This window comes from Perca flavescens, chromosome 11 (assembly GCF_004354835.1).
Source record: "Perca flavescens isolate YP-PL-M2 chromosome 11, PFLA_1.0, whole genome shotgun sequence".
Classification (NCBI taxonomy): Eukaryota; Metazoa; Chordata; class Actinopteri; order Perciformes; family Percidae; genus Perca; species Perca flavescens.
Genome location: NC_041341.1, coordinates 20786004 through 20806070, shown reverse-complemented (window position 1 = coordinate 20806070; position 20067 = coordinate 20786004). Strand labels below are relative to the sequence as shown.

At 41.1% G+C, this 20067-nt stretch overlaps 2 protein-coding genes across 3 annotated transcripts; both read left to right on the top strand.

Annotated features, from left to right (window-relative positions):
• Nucleotides 1–259: 259 nt before the first annotated feature.
• On the top strand, nucleotides 260–2673 carry cybrd1 (cytochrome b reductase 1). Its single transcript, XM_028591587.1, has 4 exons — nucleotides 260–562; nucleotides 1145–1353; nucleotides 1706–1860; nucleotides 1989–2673. The coding sequence occupies exons 1-4, from the start codon at nucleotides 376–378 to the stop codon at nucleotides 2266–2268; spliced, it is 831 nt and encodes a 276-aa protein (XP_028447388.1). The 5' UTR covers nucleotides 260–375; the 3' UTR covers nucleotides 2269–2673.
• A 302-nt stretch (nucleotides 2674–2975) lies between these two features.
• On the top strand, nucleotides 2976–19884 carry LOC114564518 (cytoplasmic dynein 1 intermediate chain 2). Of its 2 annotated transcripts, XM_028591901.1 has the most exons (17): nucleotides 2976–3074; nucleotides 4305–4422; nucleotides 5393–5507; nucleotides 5987–6074; nucleotides 7214–7273; nucleotides 7658–7773; nucleotides 12237–12323; nucleotides 12507–12669; nucleotides 12756–12855; nucleotides 13704–13829; nucleotides 14781–14927; nucleotides 15013–15126; nucleotides 15672–15805; nucleotides 16833–16977; nucleotides 18242–18382; nucleotides 18509–18634; nucleotides 18935–19884. In XM_028591901.1, exons 2-17 carry the CDS (start codon nucleotides 4315–4317, stop codon nucleotides 19046–19048), a joined length of 1884 nt encoding a protein of 627 aa, XP_028447702.1. In that variant the 5' UTR covers nucleotides 2976–3074; nucleotides 4305–4314; the 3' UTR covers nucleotides 19049–19884. The 2 variants fall into 2 exon arrangements, with proteins under 2 accessions (XP_028447702.1, XP_028447703.1); XM_028591902.1 differs by lacking the exon at nucleotides 7214–7273.
• Nucleotides 19885–20067: the final 183 nt, after the last annotated feature.

Here is a 20067-nt window from a genome sequence, read left to right as displayed (position 1 = left end):
ATAAGTGATAAAAGAAGCAAATATATTCAGTAATACAAGAAAATGGCCAAGAACGTAGTAGAAGTAATAGTAAAAACATAACTTGTAAGTAAGAAAATGGCCAAGAACCTAGTTTAGTAAAAATATAACTTGTAAGCATTACTCAGTTAGTCAATCGCACTGATGCAAGAACATGCACAGCTAAAATGAGTCAATTTTGTCCGAGAAAGATGCAGCGTAAACAAGGCGTTTCTTTGGTCAGAAAAAAAATACTTACACAACGTGTTTCCTCCACACATTCACAGCTCTGGGTCATGTGACCACTTGAAGTTTAGTTGTGAAAACAGCTCCTCCGGTCAAGTCGCTCAGTTCTGTTGCTGCTCGACACTGATAGCGATGGAGAACTTGAAACAGTTTCTGGTCGCTCTGTCTGCCGCCGCCGCCGTCGGCATTGTCTCCATAATATTCGTGCTAATGTGGGTTCTCAACTATAAAGAAGGTTTTGCCTGGGATGGAGGACTGGCTGAATTCAACTGGCATCCGGTCTTAATAGTCATCGGGTTTATTTTCTTCCAAGGAATAGGTGAGATGAGTCTTTTTCAACAAGGATGGAGGGCAAATGGAATGTGGATGTTGTTTTGAAGGAATGTAAATAACTGAAAGAAATTGTTGCTCAAGGCCAAGTTACGCAAGGCTCGCTTTTCCGAGGTTACTACCAGTGTAAGTGCGCAATACTGTAAAAGTGTGGTCCACCAACTAAACCTCCACTCAAACAGCGGTCATTAGAAATTGTTAACTTATTGGATCGTATCGGCTAGTGTAGCAACCCCAAATAGGGACGTGTGATGTAAGTAAGTGAATTATAAGTTATAAGTCTGATAATAGCTACGGCTTAACATCTAGATAAGCAAATTGCTCTCAAGGACGCATGAGCCTTGCACCTACAGCAAACATGCACCTAAAAAGTAATTTATATAATAGCAGTGCTTAAAATGGTTACCATCAACTACACATTTGTGCCTGTCATACATGAAAATCTCACTTAAACAATGTAATGACAGGTTAGCCAACTTTTTAAGAGAAGAAAACATTTTCAAAATGTAAAAATATGCATATTCGCATCAATAATAGTCTGAATGACACCGAGTTACCTTCTCTTGTCTAGCCATCATTGTCTACAGACTCCCCTGGACCTGGCAGTGCAGCAAACTGATGATGAAGTTCATCCATGCAGGCTTGCACTTACTAGCCTTCATTCTTGCTGTCATAGCTATGGTGGCTGTTTTTGACTTCCACAATGCTGCCAAAATCCCCAACATGTATAGTCTGCACAGCTGGCTGGGCCTGACCGCTCTGATACTGTTCTGTCTACAGGTAAATAAACTCTTATTTATTTTAAAGTATTTCAAGTAGTGGATAATAAACAAAGGCTCCAGGTTTTGTTTTACAGTACTGATATTGCTACTTGTAATAAATAAAAGGCTACATTATGTGAACTAAATGAGTTTTTTTGTTGCATGTTTCAAACCACTGCACCTTTACCATCTTAATAATCTTTAATGGAACTATGCACTGGTTGTAAAACAATACATATAGTGTAGGGTGGTATGTCCCTCAAAAACAACATACTCCTGGTGTTTCCTAAAACGCCAAGTCACAGTGAACAACAGGCTCATTTAGTACAATATCTGATAAGTGGATGCTTTTTTTCTACTTGAATGAGCAGCTTGTTCTTGGAGTTGGCATATACTTGATACCAGTTACACCTGCATCCTGGAGAGCAGCGTTTATGCCCCTCCATGTCTATGGCGGTCTTTTACTCTTTACCAGTGTAATAGCTGTGGCACTCATGGGCATCACCGAGAAACTCATTTTTGGCCTGTAAGTATTAAAAATAAAAATAAATAAAGGCTTGTATTAGCTTGTAAAAATGTACAAACCAGTTTTACAATGTTAATGTGCTGCTTAAGAGTGGGCATAACTGATTTTTTTTGTACTTCATTACTAAGGAGCAACCCGAAATATAAGGACTCTCCCCCAGAGGCAATTTTCGTGAACGTTCTGGGAGTCCTCCTAGTGGTTTTTGGAGCTCTTATCCTCTGGATTGCCACTCGAACGTCTTGGAAACGCCCCAGTGACCAGGTCTTGCATACTCTGCATACCAGTGGGGAAGGTGAGGACAGCAGCAAAGTTGGTCCAGTCCTGTCTCAACTATCTGATGGAACTGATGCTGAGCCCTTCGGGGATGTCAGGAGGAGGAGTAACAAATTAGATGATCAGGCTAACTGATTACAAATTAACTAACTAGGAGCAGATACTGTATCAAGTGTTGAATGCAGTCTAAACTGGTCAGAGAAAGTCAAAATGAAGAAATCTATTTTTGCTGATCTTTTCATACATAACTGTATCTCTTGCACCTTAAGTATTCACTTTGTTGGCATTTTGTTGTTTACCATTTATTGTAAGTGTATGTAAATAATGGTGAGCTACTTCATAACAAGATTCAGATAGACCTTATGTATTGTGATATCTGGGTTTTTAAAATATGTTCAGAACCTATCTACATTTTACAATGAATATTTGCAACTTCTACCTTGCATCGTACAGTCCTTGAATATTTAGAAATATGTGTAGAGAGAAGATGAAAAATATTCCTACAGAACACAGTCAATAATAAAAAAGTAATGAGCACCATTTTGTGGTTGTTTATCACATTTGACATTAGCGCTCTGGTTTCTTGTTCCTGTTCTATATTAATGCCTCTCATAGATAGATAGATAGATAAATCTATACGTTATTCATCCTGAGGGACATTTTAGAAGATAATAGTGTTCATTCATTCAACATTGATTCACAATAGCAACCACTATCATGAGGTAATATATCCAAAGACTTGTATTGACACTTTTAAGGTTTAGTCTATGGGTTTAATCAAGCTGAAAACACTATATTTGACCTCAGAGGACAGCAGCACACTTACATCAAAGCGAAGTGCTTCTTTTGGGCTCTTCCCAGCTCCCGTAGTTGTGTTGGCAGCCCGTTTGTTTTGGCTGTGGTTGTAGGCATTTGGTGTCAGGTCGAAAACCTGCTTTAAGGTTTGTAATCTACACATCAATGTCATGTTAGCTGTAGTATCACACACTTGTAACATTGTTTTGTGTTCGTCGCTGTGTTTGTAGTCCAACGTGCTTTATTAATTGTGCGGTCAGCGGAGTTGAAAGCGCATGACAGCACTCCGGACCATAGTCCGGTTGACTGTTGTAACGTTAGCTAGCTGCTAACCCAATCAAGCTAACGCCTCATCTCTAACCATAAAGGATATATTGGATTGAGCAAGGCACATTTTTATGACCCAAAAACCCTTTACCTTTTTTTTTTTTTTTTTTTACTTTGAATTACTTCAAACTATGTGTGTTTGAATCACTAATTAGCTAAAAGTACAACGAGGATGGCTAAGCTAGCTATGTAGCCACTTATAACAAGGAAGGCTAGCAGCGGCACAGGCCGATTGGGTGCTAACGCTGCGTGTTTTCTATTAAACTACGGTGCGATTAGTAAAATGAAACATCATATTAACATGGAGAAGGCTTGTAGATTGAACGTGTATACAGCGAGCTGATAAGGACCAGGAAGAAGTGGCTGAACCGGACAGGATAACCCCGTGCTAAGCTAACCGGGTGTGCACAGTTGTAGGGTGGGGCTCTCTTGTTAGCCAGCTGACAATGACTGGTCAGCTGGGGCTGCTACATGTAGAGTATCAGAGTATCTATGTCTCCAAACAGCTAAGATGTTTAACTTACTCAGCTGCAGAGAAGACAGAAAACACTGTTGGATGGTCATTTTAACTGCTAGGTGAGGTTGGGCAGCTAACGTTAGCGGTCACCATTTCTGCGCAAGGTGGTATTGAAGCTGAGATCATCAGCTGTCAGGTGCAGTTGTGCAGAGCGTTTTTAAAAAAGTATATCATATTATTTTTAAACTATACTAATACATAAAATGGATGTGATATGATTGCTAGCATTGTTGTATGACCTGTCTCAGGTAAACACTTTGTAAAACAAACAAATGCATACAGAGAATGAATGCCATAGAACATCCTTTTATTATCTAGTTTGACAGTTCGCCATGACGGGAAAAGAACAAAATATAAACTAGTTTAAACCATTTTTTTTTTTCAGGGTTAAATTAAGTAGTAGGGTTCGGGGCATGAACTCGCATTTTAGGCATTATTGAAGGCATATCCTATACTGGGATCAGTATCGGAAACACTATATCTACGATATTTTTAACACGTAGAAAAACAAAAATATGTTGTTTGTATACAGCTGTGGCATCATGTCCGACAAAAGTGAGCTGAAAGCAGAGCTTGAAAGGAAGAAGCAACGCTTGGCACAAATCAGAGAGGAGAAGAAAAGGAAGGAGGAGGAGCGCAAGAAGCAAGCGGTATGTTTAACATTTTGTAAATGCTTTGAATATTCTCTGATATTAAATACACACATGAATATGGGGAGTAAACAGCATTAATGGCTCAATGTGAGGATTGCAAAAATAATATTTCAATTAAAATGCTAATGATCTCCCTACCCTTAATTTGTGTGAGTATTGGTAGTCCATATGCTGCATTATCATTGTACATATGTATGTGTAAATGCAAAACATACCTACTTCTATAGTTTTCAGATGTTTATGCTTATCTTGTTCAGCTTTGTTGTCCTTGGTTTTAGCCGAATGTCTATTTCTATGTATGTACTTTGAAAGCAACAAAAAGCCAGAGTTAAATTCCTTGTAGGTGCTATGCTCACACATACTTGGCCATTAAAGCTGATTATGATTCTGATGGCCACTATTTGTATCTGAGTCAAATGCAGTTCAGAGCCTCAGACAATTGATTATGTTTACAGACATACAAAACAGGTTGCAAGGACTCTTATAAAGATTTAGGGTATAGATAATAAGTCATTTATAACAATAACCGGTTTGTATTTGTTAAATTCACTTGTGAATGAGATGCCGATCAGTTGTCATTTTATTACAAAACTAGCTCTGAGATGTATACATTTAAAAATCTCTCTAATGACCCATATTGTGTGCATGTTGAGATGCAAAGTAACATTAAATTTGTTTTAAATTCACGTTCTCAATACCATAATTCTGTCATCAAGAATTTCATGTTTGTGCCGTTTTATATATGTTTTTTTTTTTTTTTGTGTAGCCAATACATTTTACATTGATCCGCTCCTTCATGCTGCACTTGGCATTTTCTATTCTTGGACACTAGTTAGGTATTCTGGCACTAGGTGCAATTAATACAAATTAGTCAGTTAATTAGTATGTTAAAATGTGCACAAGTCTGTCAGAGCTAGAAATCAGAAAACTTCCAACAAGTTAAAGTTGTTAACAATTATGTTTCCAGGCAGACCAATTGAAAGATGCTGCGCAGCACCAGGATGATTCTGACCTGGAGAAAAAAAGGCGTGAGGCTGACGCTCTTCTACAGAGTATGGGCATAACCTCAGAAACTCCTGTTGGTATGTTTTACATAACCTGTTGGATTGTACACATTTACTTTAGAAGTTAAGCTTAGATTGTTAGAGCATTGACACGTTGCTAACAGCAGGGGGCAGAAGAGATCCATAAGAAAATCCTCATGAGTCTCACAGGATGCAGACAAACCAGAAACAGGAATGAGAAACATCAGTTTTTTGTGTATTTCTTAAGTACAGAAACATTAATTTAATAAAGACAAAGTCAGTGTAGTTGTGTTATTAAAACTTCTTTGCATGTGCTGATCTTGCCACAGCTTACGTTTGTTCTATACAGACTGATATGTATATTTAACTTGCTTAATGTCAAGTCTTTACACACATCACAGCATGCTAAATAACCTCTAGCCTTCAGCCTACATTAAGATTGATAACATACTGCATGGATTCATTCAGTTCTCTGTTGCGGATATCTTGGTGTCTTCACACTGTAACAGGTGATTATTGTCTGTCTCGCTATGTAGTCCCTCCTCCCATCTCTCCAACTACCAAATCGGCGGGCACACCAAGTGAGGCAGGGAGCCAAGACTCTGATGGAGCCGTTGGACCCAGGTACACACACACACACACACACACACACACACACACACACACACTCCTCAGCAACAGTTTGTTTGAGTAACACAATTTCCCCCGCTTCTAGTACAGTACATTACAAGTGTGGAAACAATGCCAACATCTCTATTTATGAAGAATTAATGGCAATTGCTCCACCTAAGGCAAAATTTTTACCTGTTTTGTGCTTTAATGAGCTTTACATGTCTTCTCAAAACGTTTTTTTTGTGTGCTCTATATGTGCTCAGCTATACTTATGCCAGGAAGAAAGTGATTTCATCGTCATTGTCACAGCCGCTCAAGCCACTTAAACTGCAGATGTGTTGTACAGCAAATTAGTGCGGAAGTATTTTGAATATTGCTTAGAAAAATGTCTCTTTTTGCTTTCATAAGCTTTGCATTACTTTCAATTCCAGACAAAGGCTATGAATATATTTAAAGCATGATTACACTGAGCAAAAGCTAAAATCCTTTAGAAAGTCTCGTACCATTACAGTGAATAATGAAAAGTTCATGCCAACTGAGGGCATGTTTATTTAATTTGTGTGCCATTGAATTAGGACAATCCTAAATTAACAATAAAACAGCAGGCTGTTGTGATGCCTGGGGGACTTCTTAACCCCTAATTAGAGCCCCTTCCCTGGGCTGAAATTCAAGCTCCCCCAGTGTCCCATCAGGCCCAGGGAGCTGTTGCCCCTACGTGTTGACTCATTTCCCTCACCAGCATGGCCATTTCCTACACACATGGAGGTCATGTTTTCTCCCTGAGGGTTCTCTTTCTCCCTCCCTCTCTGTCTGCACAACACTCAGAGCCTTTGGTGTGACACAGTTCAGGCTGTATCAGCCCCACAGGCTGCACATTACACCCTGTGTCATCTCACTCTGAGAGGCTGTGTGTCCATGCATTTTAAGCAGATACATTCTTCCATCTCTGAGCTTTGTGCAGGCCGATATTAGCTTGAACAGAAAAAATCCAGTTTTAAGTGTATTTTGATGACATGTAAATTTAACTGATTTGTGACCTAGGATCCAATCAGCATGTTGTGTGCCATAATGCTAACTTTATTTCCTCTCCTCATTTGTGCTGGCTTGTCTCTCTCTCACTAATGCTGCCTTGTTGCTGTGACACTAACCAGGACTCTGCACTGGGACTCTGACCCGTCCACTCTTCAACTTCACTCTGATTCTGAGCTGCGGTACTGGACACTCTCTTCTCTCCTTTCCTGGTCATTTTCCCTTCTCTCAATCTATGGCATGATTACTTTGTCTTCCAAAGTCATTATTCAGTTAATGCAGTCCAGGAAAACAGTCAAGACGTGCATGCAAGAGTGGTCAGACAAAACCTTTTAATTGATTCATAATGGTTGTTAAACAAATCTGAAGTCTCTGCCATCCCATGAAACACTCATTTACTTACTTTGATTTCACTTGCAAGGAGGTGAAAATTGTTACAGAAACAGATGAGCACAGCGATAGCAGAGTTACTGTTTTATGTTTTTTTTTTTTCCTTTGTGTTAAAATCATTACTTTTTTGTGGTGAAATTGAGCTGTGCAAAGGTTGAGTTGTTCTGTGCTTTTAGGCGTGGAACTCCAAAACTGGGAATGGCCAAAGTCACACAAGTGGACTTTCCTCCACGTGAGACTGTGTCCTACACAAAAGAGACCCAGACACCTGTCATGACTCAGCAAAAAGAAGGTGATTCTCACATATTATTACATAAGTAAACTATCAAAAACTGGACAAACCTCCTGTGTACATGAACCTAACTCATTGAATATATGGATGCATAAAGAATGTAGTGCCACTAAAATGTATAGCTTCTTTGCTAACAAAAGTTTTGTTTTGCTGCAAGAATGGTACACCACTTATGGAGAATTCTTCATAACCGGGAAGGCTGTATCAGTGGGTAACGGAAGTGAACAACGAGTGGAAAAGATTTGATTTGAGATGAAAGTAAAGAAAAAATGAGGCCCAGGAAACATAAGAAGTCAAAGGAGAGATTAAAGTCAGACAAGCCCTGCTCCTCTGAACCTCACAACTAACTCCGCTTCGGTATAATTAATGAGCAGGATGAGAAAACCAGTGACAGGAAGGAGAAATGCGATTGAGGGAGAAGATACGAAGCGCTGTGCATACGACTGCTTACTGCCTCTGAAGCATGTCGACATGTATGTAATTGCTGCACTGGAGCTTTTATGCGGTTGGCCAAAGAGAATATTTACTACTAACACCACGTGTTGAACACATGCTCCATAAAATATGCAATACTTGTGAGTGTGCTGCTTGTTCTTGGTTGATTTATGTAATAACGTGGCGAATAATGTGCTCAACTGAAATCCTGATGAGGTTTTTGTTTTGTGTTCTCATTTTGAACAATCCTACATTACCTCAAACTGCAACTCTCAATGAGTCTGACTTTTTAGCCACTTGCTCAATTTATTTGCCTCAGCTAGCACATCTTTTTAAGCATCCTTAAAAGCCTGGTTAGGATTTTAAACATTGTAGGGATTGTTTGTTGTTGTCCCATCAGGTGATGTTCAGTAAATCCGGAGGTGGCATGCAGCATGAGCAAGATGAAATTGTGTGATTTTGTGGAAAACTATGAGCAGAACTAGTGAAGGATGAAGAGCATCCCCCTGTTCCTCATTGCTTTTTACTCTGGGCTCTACTGGGCATTGTAAAACTGTGTTAAACAACGATGGTTTCTGCCAGCTGTTCAACACAAGGCCCCCTTCCCCTCTCTGCCACTATGTAATCATTTCATCAACTCCCTCGCTTCCCTGTCTTCTCCCTTCACCGAGCAGGCACATAACAAAACACACTCAGTGACATTGTGCATTTTCACACCATCACTTCTGGCACTCGATGAGACGGCATCCCCTTCCCAGCTTGCTCCCCTCGGCGCATTTTTGATGTGTGGGGTGGCGTCAGGCCTGTTCTTTGATTGAGCGATTTATCATGTTGTCAAAAGGAGGCAACAACGCAGCACTCTCAAGGTCAGCAGGTGGTGGCATTAGAGGGAGCGGCTGCCGTGCCCCGGCTGCTGCAAACCGAGGGTTCCCACACTGTGCGCAAGACGTGTTGGAGAAAGGAGTTAAAGATTTTGAACATTACATTTCCTATTGACCCAAAGAAAGCCGCCTGAACAGTCAAGGAGAACCCATCATCGGGTTATAAGTTGTTTGTTATTAATTTTTGCGTCATTTAACCACATAAGATGAACTGGACAGTCTTTGAAATTTCCTCTCAGATATCCATGTCTATATCTATGACAATTCTGACATTTATTTGCCTTAATCTTTATTTGTGACCATGGGACAACTTAAATGCATTTTTTTCAATCAGTGCTATTCCATCTGTAGGTAGTTTGTTGATTAAGGCCACCAGATTAGTGAATTTCTGTGCCACCACTGCAATATTCCCAGGCTGCACCAGTAGGTAATATGCAGCATCAGTATGCACTCCTCAACAAGAGGCTATAATTATGGAGTAAGATATGGTTGTAGGTTGGGGAGTGGTGGTGTGTGTGGAGTGGTTGGTCTGGTGCAGCGTTTAAAAAGGCTTGTCAGGAATATGAGTATGTAGAGCGGTTTAGTAAATCTAATATTTAATTGAATGTGATTGTTTTAATCACTCTGAATTCAGAGGCAGGTCAAAACTTTTCTTTTTTTTTTATCACAAAAGCCCTTAATGGCCTTCTTGTTTGAAGTGCCACTTGTAATCTTGGTCTGCCTTTATTCACTTGATGATTAGTACTGTTAAATATCTATTGTATCCCTCTGTCATACAGTAGCTAATCATTTCAAATATTCTTATTTTTTTCTGATTGTATGTGAGTACAACCTGTTTTTGTTCTCAGTCTCATTTAACAATATAATAAGTTTGTATATATCTGTGACAGACGTTTTTCTTCCGTAGGAGAGTGCTGGTTTTGGATTTCTGCTTACCGTCGGCCTGCTTGTGATCTTTAGACCTCAGTGTCATTAGAGACATGTGTAACCATGTTGAAGACGTTGAGAAGAAAAGACTCCTGTTTCACAGATGACTAGGTCTCGAAGAGTGTTATCAGATTGACAGAAGTCTGACTGCAGATGTCTTTGTATTTATTTGCCTTGCAGCCTTTTTAAATTTGCTACACTACTACACAACAACAATGTTGATTCTGTGCCACGTGGAAAATGGTTGACCACAGTTTTTGAAGTGCATTCTGTAAACTGAGGCTGGAGGCACTCCGTTTTAGGAAACAAGAAATTGTAGTGCACATATTTGTGAGTGTGTATGTATCAATAGTGTTTTGTCTTCTGTGGTCGTTAGCCTTTGTACAGGCAGCCAGAGGATAAAAAAACCCTGCTGCACGTGCTGAAGTCAGACCCTTATTATACAGGGACATATAGCAAGTAGAAGACACCTGCAGCGGAGAGCAGAGGTCATTTAGTTTTATACTTTGTACATCACTGGCCGCATACCGTGTTTGCATTAATATATTGTCCATTGACTAAGAACCCCCCCACCCCCCTCCTTCCTGTCCTGCTCCCCCCTAAAAGCTTTTATTTCTTAAGTGATACAAAGCCATAATTGAGCCTGCTTTGAGAGGAGGTGTCAGTGTATGGGACATCGGTGATCCGGGTGAATTCTGTTAAATGCAACCCCCCCCACCCCCTTCCACCACCACCCACCATCGCTAGGCACAGCTACCCCCGTACACATCCCCAGCAGGGTCACGAGGATCACTAGCTTTTCTCCAAATGGCCATTTTGGCTGGCAGGTGCATTATACCCTTTATTTTCAGATTGTCTATCCGCTCCTAATGCCTGGCAGGTTGATTGCTCTGGCTGCCTCACCAGGGAAAGGGCTGACGAGCACAGCCGGGACTAGCTGAAAGACAGTGATTACTGTTTTCCTTTAAGCCTGATTGAGGCCCTTGAAAGGAAAGATTTTAACCTTCTCCTGTTGGTTGCAGAGTATGGCCGTACATTGAAATGGCTTGTGTCATCAACCCAGTTCTGTAAACTCATCAGTGTACCCAATAACCTTCTTCCCCAGACCTCCATCTGAGAAAGGGGATAAATCACTTTATGGACAAAGTGACAGATGACATTATCATTTAGATTATCCCAGTAGGAAGGAACTTCTGGCATGCAGTGCTGTCATCTTAGATTAACTATAAGACTTATACCAAGATAAATGCTTTGAAAGAACCAGGCAAGTATTTTCCCCTCTCCTCATGAATCTATTTTGTCCCGCTTTTGCTATTATTTTTTTTACATTGAAAGCATAGGCCATATACAACCACTAAGAGATGTGTTTTGAAAAAGTGCGTTCATCTTCTTTGAGGTAGAACCGGTGTGCAGTTTGCCAGCTGGTCTGGCCTGTATTTTGTCGTACATTCTCTGAGGTTGAATAGGAGTTGCAGGACCTCCTGCTAGGATGGTAATTGCAGAGGCTTGCTGTTCAGTGAGAAGCTTGTCTCGGGGCAGCCAGGCGGAAAACCTCTGTGCCATCCCCATGCCACCTCTGAAGAGCACAAGACAATCCCAGCATCACCATCTGCTTTTGCACCATGCCGTCATCTGGCCAGACCAATGGGACGGGCCCGGGCAGCTGCTCCACACCCTCTGCCCTGCTGCCCTGTGGCCTAGAAGGGGGCAACCTGCTACTGGGACACAGAGGAAACCGCTACACTGACAGCTAGACTTTCTATTGAATGGCTAGAGTCTCATTAACAGTTGGGAAAATCTGGGGGTCCCTATGACAACAAGACACCCGCTGCGCTGTGTCCATTTAACACAAATGACAAACTTCCCTGCTTTAGAGGAGCAGGTTCTTTTTTGAAAGGCGACATTGTGCTGACAAACCAAACAAATGCAAGGCAGAGATACAAAATCAGTCTTTTGCTGTGCCTATTATCACTGGGTGGAGCTTTTATTGCAAAAAAAGAGAAAATAATGGAGGTGAAAGATGTAGTGACCAAAAGGATGAAACATTTGTATGGAGGCACAATCGCCCGTTATGCAAATTCTGTTACTTTAAATTTGATGTTTACATTTGAAGCTTGGTCAAAAATGTCTTGTGTAGGAATATGTTGATTCAGAGATATGGTGTTTTCCTAACTCAGTGTATTTTCTAGTGTTTAACATAGTTCACTTTCTAAACAACAGAGGAGGAAGAAGAGGAAGAAATTGTTGCACCTCAACCGGTAGTGGAGACTCAGACTGAGAAACCGGACCAGAAAGAGGAGGAGGAAGGTACTTTACTACCACTGATGATACATAAGTTTACAATACAAATTGAGCCAATATTCTATTATAATTGCAGCATACAAAGATATTTTTAAGCCCGTAAAGCAGTCCATGAAATGCATTATCATAATGGCAATGAGCAGCAGGGATCTCTACTACATTTCATTGTGTTTTTGTTTCTCTGTGTAGCACCCCCCCACGAGCTGACTGAGGAGGAAAAACTCCAGATCCTGCACTCCGAAGAGTTTGTGAATTTCTTTGACCACAGCACTCGCATTATTGAGCGGGCTCTATCCGAGCATGTGGACCTTTTTTTTGACTACAGCGGCCGTGACCTGGAGGAAAAGGAGGGGTAATAATTGGACAACTAAAAAACAAACATGGTCATTGGTTTTTTTAAGTGTTTTTATTGATTTTTGGTGCTTTGTTTTCCCCCAGTGAAATCCAGGCTGGAACAAAGCTCTCCCTCAACAGGCAGTTCATGGATGAGCGCTGGTCCAAGCATCGTGTCGTCACCTGTCTGGACTGGTCCCTCCAGGTCTTTTTTTTTACAACTTTTTGTAATTAAGCCAACGGTTGAACACATTTCTCAGAGCAGCATTTGGAAGTTGTTCACAATTATCAAAATGTCAATCCTAAGAAAATCAATTTATTGTGTTAGTAATATTGGCATAAGTGTTGCTAATTGGCTGTTGAAACAACTTAGCTGTGCACAGCCATAATGCTTTATGATTACATGGCTTGAGTTTGACAACATTTACTTTTCGCCACAAGTCCCTCAGGAAAAGTAAGTTATGTCCCACACATTGTCACTCAGTCGGGGGCCATAATGATTTGTTTCCTCTGGTGTCTAAGGTCATTTCATGCATGATTCTGCAATGACTTTTGACAGTGATTGAACACCAACTCTTTGTGCACAGTATTTACCAGCTCAGAGCGATATCCATACCCCAGTGATTTGAAATTCTGAATTAACAAACTTTAGATCTCAGATCAAGTATTATAAGCAGCAGAGGCTAATGGTTTGTTTACATCTGGGTAGTGTTTCTGTAGTCATTCTCTGCCTGTTTTTAATAAGCGCTTCAGTGAGTTTTAGATTGTCAATGAGTTGCTCTGTTTTAGTCCACCGCAATCTCAGAAACGTAGCTTTTTCTCTAAATTATGAAGGGAATTAAAAACCCAATTTACCAAAGTGCTTAAGGGTGGGTAGGGCTAATTAAACAAGCCATAAATCTTGAGGAAAGGTTACTCATTCTTTAAGGCATTCAGCAGCACCACACAGGGCAGGCAAGTCTTTTCCACATGGAGCCAGGCCTGGGGGGCATGTCTGCTTCCCATCCGACATTCATTTGGGCTGATTTTTTTTTTTTTCTTTTCTGTCACCAGTATCCTGAACTCCTGGTTGCCTCATACAACAACAACGAGGATGCTCCTCACGAGCCAGACGGTGTAGCCTTAGTATGGAACATGAAGTACAAGAAGGCCACACCGGAGTACGTCTTCCACTGTCAGGTACCCAAAGCCTCTCTGCTTCTTTCTCCCACCCCCTCCCCACGTCCTAACGGGTGGCTACTTCCATGACAAGCGTGGAACACCGCCAACCAACCCCTGTTTGCTCCCCCGTCTCTCCTCCTCCCCGCCTTCATCCACATTGTGAGTTCACCATACTGGCATCCACCTCCACCACATCTTTCCGCAAACACATGTTCGTGAGGCGCCGGAGAAGACCTGTGGTGCGGGAGTTGAATGGAATCCAAGCACTGCAGCAGGATTAAGTGTGTGGGGCAGGGCTAGTTATCATGTGAATCCAAACAAGAGCCCTGTGTTCAGACAAGCTAGCAGGGAGAGCAGCACAGCTCCTCCGCTCTGCCCAGCCTTATTGTAATGCCTGCCCTGAGGCTCCTTCACCAAGACAAGTTGAGTAGAAACACATGTTGTTGCCGCCAGAGCGGATGTAGATGCAGGCGTATTGCTCAGATGAATAAAACTGAACAGAAGTGAGAACGCAGTTTTCTCCGTGCCTCAAAGATGGCTCATAATAAGATATTCCTGAAACATGCGTCACAATTTTTTGTCAAGAAAAGTCCCTTTAGAAAGAATATTGAGCTACGATTGTGATAGGTGAAGCGATGAATGAATACAGTTCTGCATTATGTGCATCTTCATTATTACACTTTGCTGCCAATTTATTAGGTTATCTTGCTAAAACTAACTGTCTTGCGTGAAGGTTATAACATTTAGTTTTTGTTGCAACTCTTAGAGAGTTGTGCCATTTCCTTCAAAAGGATCATACAGTTGAATCAAAACCTATCTTGGGCCTGCATTCCTGCTTTTTTCGATTGGACATAATGGTATTTCTAAAGACCTGTCGCCGGGCTGTCTCTCCATAAACATGTTCTTTTTCATCACTAGAGAAGCTAAACATTGCCTAACCCTTTCTCTATTTTAACCTCTTTCTGACAGTCTGCAGTTCTGTCGGCTGCATTTGCCAAGTTCCACCCCAACGTTGTGGTGGGGGGCACATACTCAGGGCAGATTGTATTATGGGACAACAGGAGCAACAAGAGGACCCCGGTGCAGAGGACTCCCCTGTCAGCAGCAGCACACACGGTACACTAAACAACCAACACAGTGGGCTTATACTTTATTCTAACACAGCAGAAGAGTAAAAATGTCTCCCTCATTCTCTTTGCAGCACCCAGTGTACTGTGTGAATGTAGTTGGCACCCAGAACGCCCACAACCTGATTAGCATCTCCACTGATGGCAAGATTTGCTCATGGAGTCTGGACATGCTCTCTCAGCCACAGGTAGTGTGTGTGTGTGTGTGTGTGTGTGGGGGGGGGGGGGTGAGGTTGTTCTCCTATGGGTGGTCAGAGGAATATTTCCAAATTACATAAACAACTCAGGGTTAAAGATTTAACCATACAATTGTGAATTGCTATGTTCATAATACATCACATTTTAAAACTTTGAGCTTTTTGAGTTTTTACATTTTGTGTACTTTCTGTCTCTTTAGTCTCACATTCTACACACTTACTGTCCCTCCTTTTCATACTAAATGGCAGACCCCTTCTTTTTAGCATTCCAGTTTGGTATTTCCCCTGACTTTTTTTCTACAACTCATTTTTCACTTTCAAGGAAATTAACTTTGCTAGCTGTGTCATTTCATCGGTGCTGCCAAGACCTCAATGTCAGACTTCCATTTTTTATAAAGTGCTAGTTGAATTTAGATTATATATTAATAAGCTGTCAAGTGATTTTTATAGGTTGTGCTTGGCAGAGTGTGTGTTAACCTAAAGCCTGAGCAGGGAGCTTGTTAAAGATGTTGTTCCATGTTGCCTCCCGTCCACAGGACAGCATGGAGCTGGTGTTCAAGCAGTCCAAAGCTGTAGCTGTCACCTCCATGTCTTTCCCTCTCGGAGATGTCAACAATTTCGTGGTGGGCAGCGAGGATGGCTCCGTCTACATGTCGTGTCGTCATGGAAGGTGTGTTCATAAGCAAACCGCGGCCCCCCCTGCGTCCCTCCCGAACACCGCCAGGAAACTAAGGCGTCTTGTTAGGCCCACGTTGGACCTAGTGTCAAATAAATATAGCCCACTCACTTCCCAGTGCAACGCAAATACAACACTTGATCTCCTGCTGTTTGAGGTTTCACTCCTGCCCAGTCATCCTGTTTTTCTTTTCCGCTTGTCAGTTGTGTTTGTAAAGGTCGCTCAACATAAACAGGGCACACATGCAAGGGAAACAAATCATTTTTTCCCTGTCCTTTTTTTCTCTTTTCAGTATGTTTCTCTCGGTGAGAGAGTTTGTTTACAGTCAGCTTTCCCGGGGAGAATTAAAACTGCAGTTCATTCCACAATGTTCTCATTTAAGACACTGGGGCTCCTCTCATGGTGGTTGGTCCTCTGGTAAAGAAGCAAAGAAATGTGGCTTAAATCAGAGCTGCCACTGAGTAGCGTGTTAGCCCCACAGTAAATGTCCTGCAGTATGCCCAGAGACCACAGAGAGGAGATAGCTGCTAAGTTTTGCACAGCAGAATCACCTCTGTAATTGGGGGAATAATTTTCCACCTCATTTACAATGGTATGATACTCTCATCGCAGTTAATAATACATAAGCATCACTCATGCTGAGTATTTACTTCTCTACGTTAATTATCAGGGCCTCAGTTGATGAACAGCTCTGCAACATGTGGTTGAGGGATGCAGGGCACTTTTGCCACCCTGCTGGTAATAACACAATATAAGTAAATGATTAATGTGAATACGTCTGTCAGAGGTATCTGTGCCTTCTTCTATGCTTAATGTAATTCCCACATTATTTAAACACAGGAGTATTAACTGTTTGGATTTTCTTTGTTTGTTCCCTTTATACAATGTACAGGAATCTATATTCAAACTGAAGGTTGTTAATCAACATCTGCTGCTTTTGAAAATTAAATTTCTCATGCTCACTTTAATCTGTCAGTACATTTACACTCACTCCTTACTTCATCTTCTGTGTGCTCCACAGCAAAGCAGGCATCAGTGAGATGTTTGAGGGCCACCATGGGCCCATCACAGGGATCCACTGCCACACAGCTGCAGGGCCTCTGGACTTCTCCCACCTGTTTGTTACCTCCTCTTTCGACTGGACTGTCAAGCTGTGGAGCACCAAGGTTAGAGCGAGATCTAGAAAACCTCAGGATTATTTGATTTGGCTAAAACCCATCTGTGTGTAAAAAAAAGTTTCCACCCTCTGTGTGTTTTGTGTCTCTACAAGGTTCCATATAATCCATCTTTTGTTCATTTTCAACTGCAGTATAGTTCAGAGTAGTTCAGATTTTAGACCCTGCTTATCCAAAATAACTAATTGGTTCCCTCTAATTTAACAAGCATAAGACTATAACAGCATAATAGGCTACAGGAAGTACATCCCAGCTTTCAGGACAATCTAGGCCTTCCATTACATTTAAGACTTCAGCCACTTTGTCCAATCCTTTATCATCCATTCCTAATAATGCTATGCATCAGACCTGCACAGCCTGCTGTTAGTGCAGAGGCAGCTGTCTGCACTCCATTTGAGCAGGTTTACATGCCCTTACTGCTATGGAGCACAGCCAATGCTAACACGCTAATGTTTATTGTACTGTTTACAATCTTAATTTAGCAATTCAAAACAAACTTTTTTTTAACTCTTTATTTATTTAAGTCGATCGAGAACAAATTCTCATTTGCAACGACGACCTGTCACATTCACACAGTTACACAGTCATACCCAGGTTTGGCTGCCCAGTACAACCACAGATTTTTTTCCTGTCGGTCTGGGGATTGAACCGACGACCTCCCAGTCACAAGCTTGCTTCTTTAACCTTTAGGCCATCTGCCCATTAGTTTTGCAGGTATTTGATCATAGCAAAAATATTTTACGGATTCTGACCTGATGGTGGCACAAAATGAAAAGTTTACAATTTATCTAGTGTGGAAGTTTTCCATCAAATATTTGTCAAGATATAACGCGTTGAAGTTGTTTTTTAATCTTATTCTATTGAGAATGTGCCAGATGAATAAAAGGCATTTTAAATGGGTTCTTCCTGGATGTCTGCCTGGATTTGTTCATGCCCCCTACCAAAGAGCACCGTCTTTTGTTCACTAACACTAATTTCAAGAAGCTGTCCGATCTCTTCCGTTCTTCATTATTTGTCACAATACTTTGACTCTGGACCAAATTGGTGCAGCCGTCCCTTGAGCCTCATCGCTAGCATAGTTAAATAATTAGGCAGCTTGATTAAGTTTTAAAAATGTTATAACCTGAAAACATCATCAAATATAGTATTCACTAATTGTATTTGATCATCTCTATATATCATATGGTGAGATCTTTGTATAAATAGATAGACTCACACAGAAAAAAAATCTAAACTCTAATATCATATTTTGCAGAACAACAAGCCACTTTACTCATTTGAAGATAACTCGGATTACGTGTATGACGTCATGTGGTCTCCCACTCACCCTGCTCTGTTTGCCTGTGTGGACGGAGTCGGCCATCTTGACCTGTGGAACCTCAACAACGACACAGAGGTATTACATTCTTACTGACGGCATACACATATTTCACCACATATATTTTTAGTTTATTTTAGAAAGCCACGCTCAAGAGCATGTTTCCACTCTTCTAATTGGTGTTTTATGGCATTGTTGTTTTAGGTTCCTACCGCCAGCGTTACAGTGGAGGGTAACCCAGCGCTCAACAGGGTCAGATGGGCTCATTCTGGCAGAGAAATCGCTGTGGGAGACTCTGATGGACAAATTCTCGTGTATGATGTTGGAGAGGTGAGCAGGCATGATTCTACTTTTTACCATCGCATTTCCCTTGAATGCTCTTTATTTTTATAGTCATAATCACTTGCATGTAGTTGCAGACCTGATTCAGCCTCTTACCTGCTATAATTTGTCCTGTTGTGATTAGTGACTGATTGCACAGCGTCAAGTGGCTTTAACTCAAAACAAATCTTTATGGCTTGAGTATGTAATAGAGCCATTGTCCATAAATAAGCGTACATGTATCTTGTGCCACCACAGATATCCTATATTTGAGATTTTAGTCATGTCTCTGTTGTGCCCCTATCCCAGCAAACTGCGGTTCCACGAAACGACGAGTGGACCCGTTTTGTTCGCACGCTGGCAGAGATCAACGAGAACAGAGATGATGCAGAGGAGCTGGCAGCTCAGCGCCTGGCTGCCTGATCCATTCGCCATGGAGGCAATGTTTAAGGGACCAGTGGTGCACTTGTTAATATCAGCCCTGATTTTGATGGAAGGAAAAGATGTGATGACATGACCGGAGGAAAAAAGATGAAGTTTTGATCAGAAAGAAGTATGGACACCTTTTGATTTCTTACACCTTCTTATTTAGACAACTCTGCCTTCTCAGATAGCTGGACCGTCACCAGCCTTTCTTGGATTAACACAAGCGACAAGGCTATCAACCTCAGACACTAACATGAAGCCATATTCACGAAACCCAAACCAGTCGTCCTTTATTCAACCAGATGCCTTAAACTTTTATTTTAATCTTTGATTGTAAAATTCTACCTGTCTTGGGCATGTTCACATGAGCCTCAATTTTGAGTTTTTTGAACCAAATAGGTAACACTCATAGCTGAGCTCCATTTCACCAAAGTTGTAGTAGAGCAATCACATCTTTAAACACCCAGGAATGTAAACTTATAACTGTAGAACCACGTTGTCATCTCTGTTCCTTTGAGACTTGATAACCTAAATATTCACTATTTGTAAAATACTAATGTTTCTACTTTCTGTATTGTAATACTGCACGTTTTCACTTAATCAGTGCAGCTGGTTAGACTAGAGATAGTTGGAATATCCTCAATGCCTAAGAAGATGATCTTGTATGCTGTAACTGCTCAGTAATGTATGTTGACAGGATCTGAACAGAGATCGTTTGTTTCCTGAAGAATCTCAAAGCTTGGTGTCAAAACTGAGAATGTACTTTTCACACAGTAGAAACAAACAGTCTGAATGATTTATTTCAATAAAATACAATAAATACATTTAAATTATTTCCCGAGTCCCTGGTCATGATTTCAAAATAAACACTTTTGAAAACATCTGTACATCCTTGTGTCTCTTAAGTTGAACGGACACATGCACACCAGAAAATGCAGTTACAATCCTTCGTCATGCCATAATGTCCCTCTGTGGAGAAGTACAATATGTACAATAAAGTTGTGCAAGCTATGCAA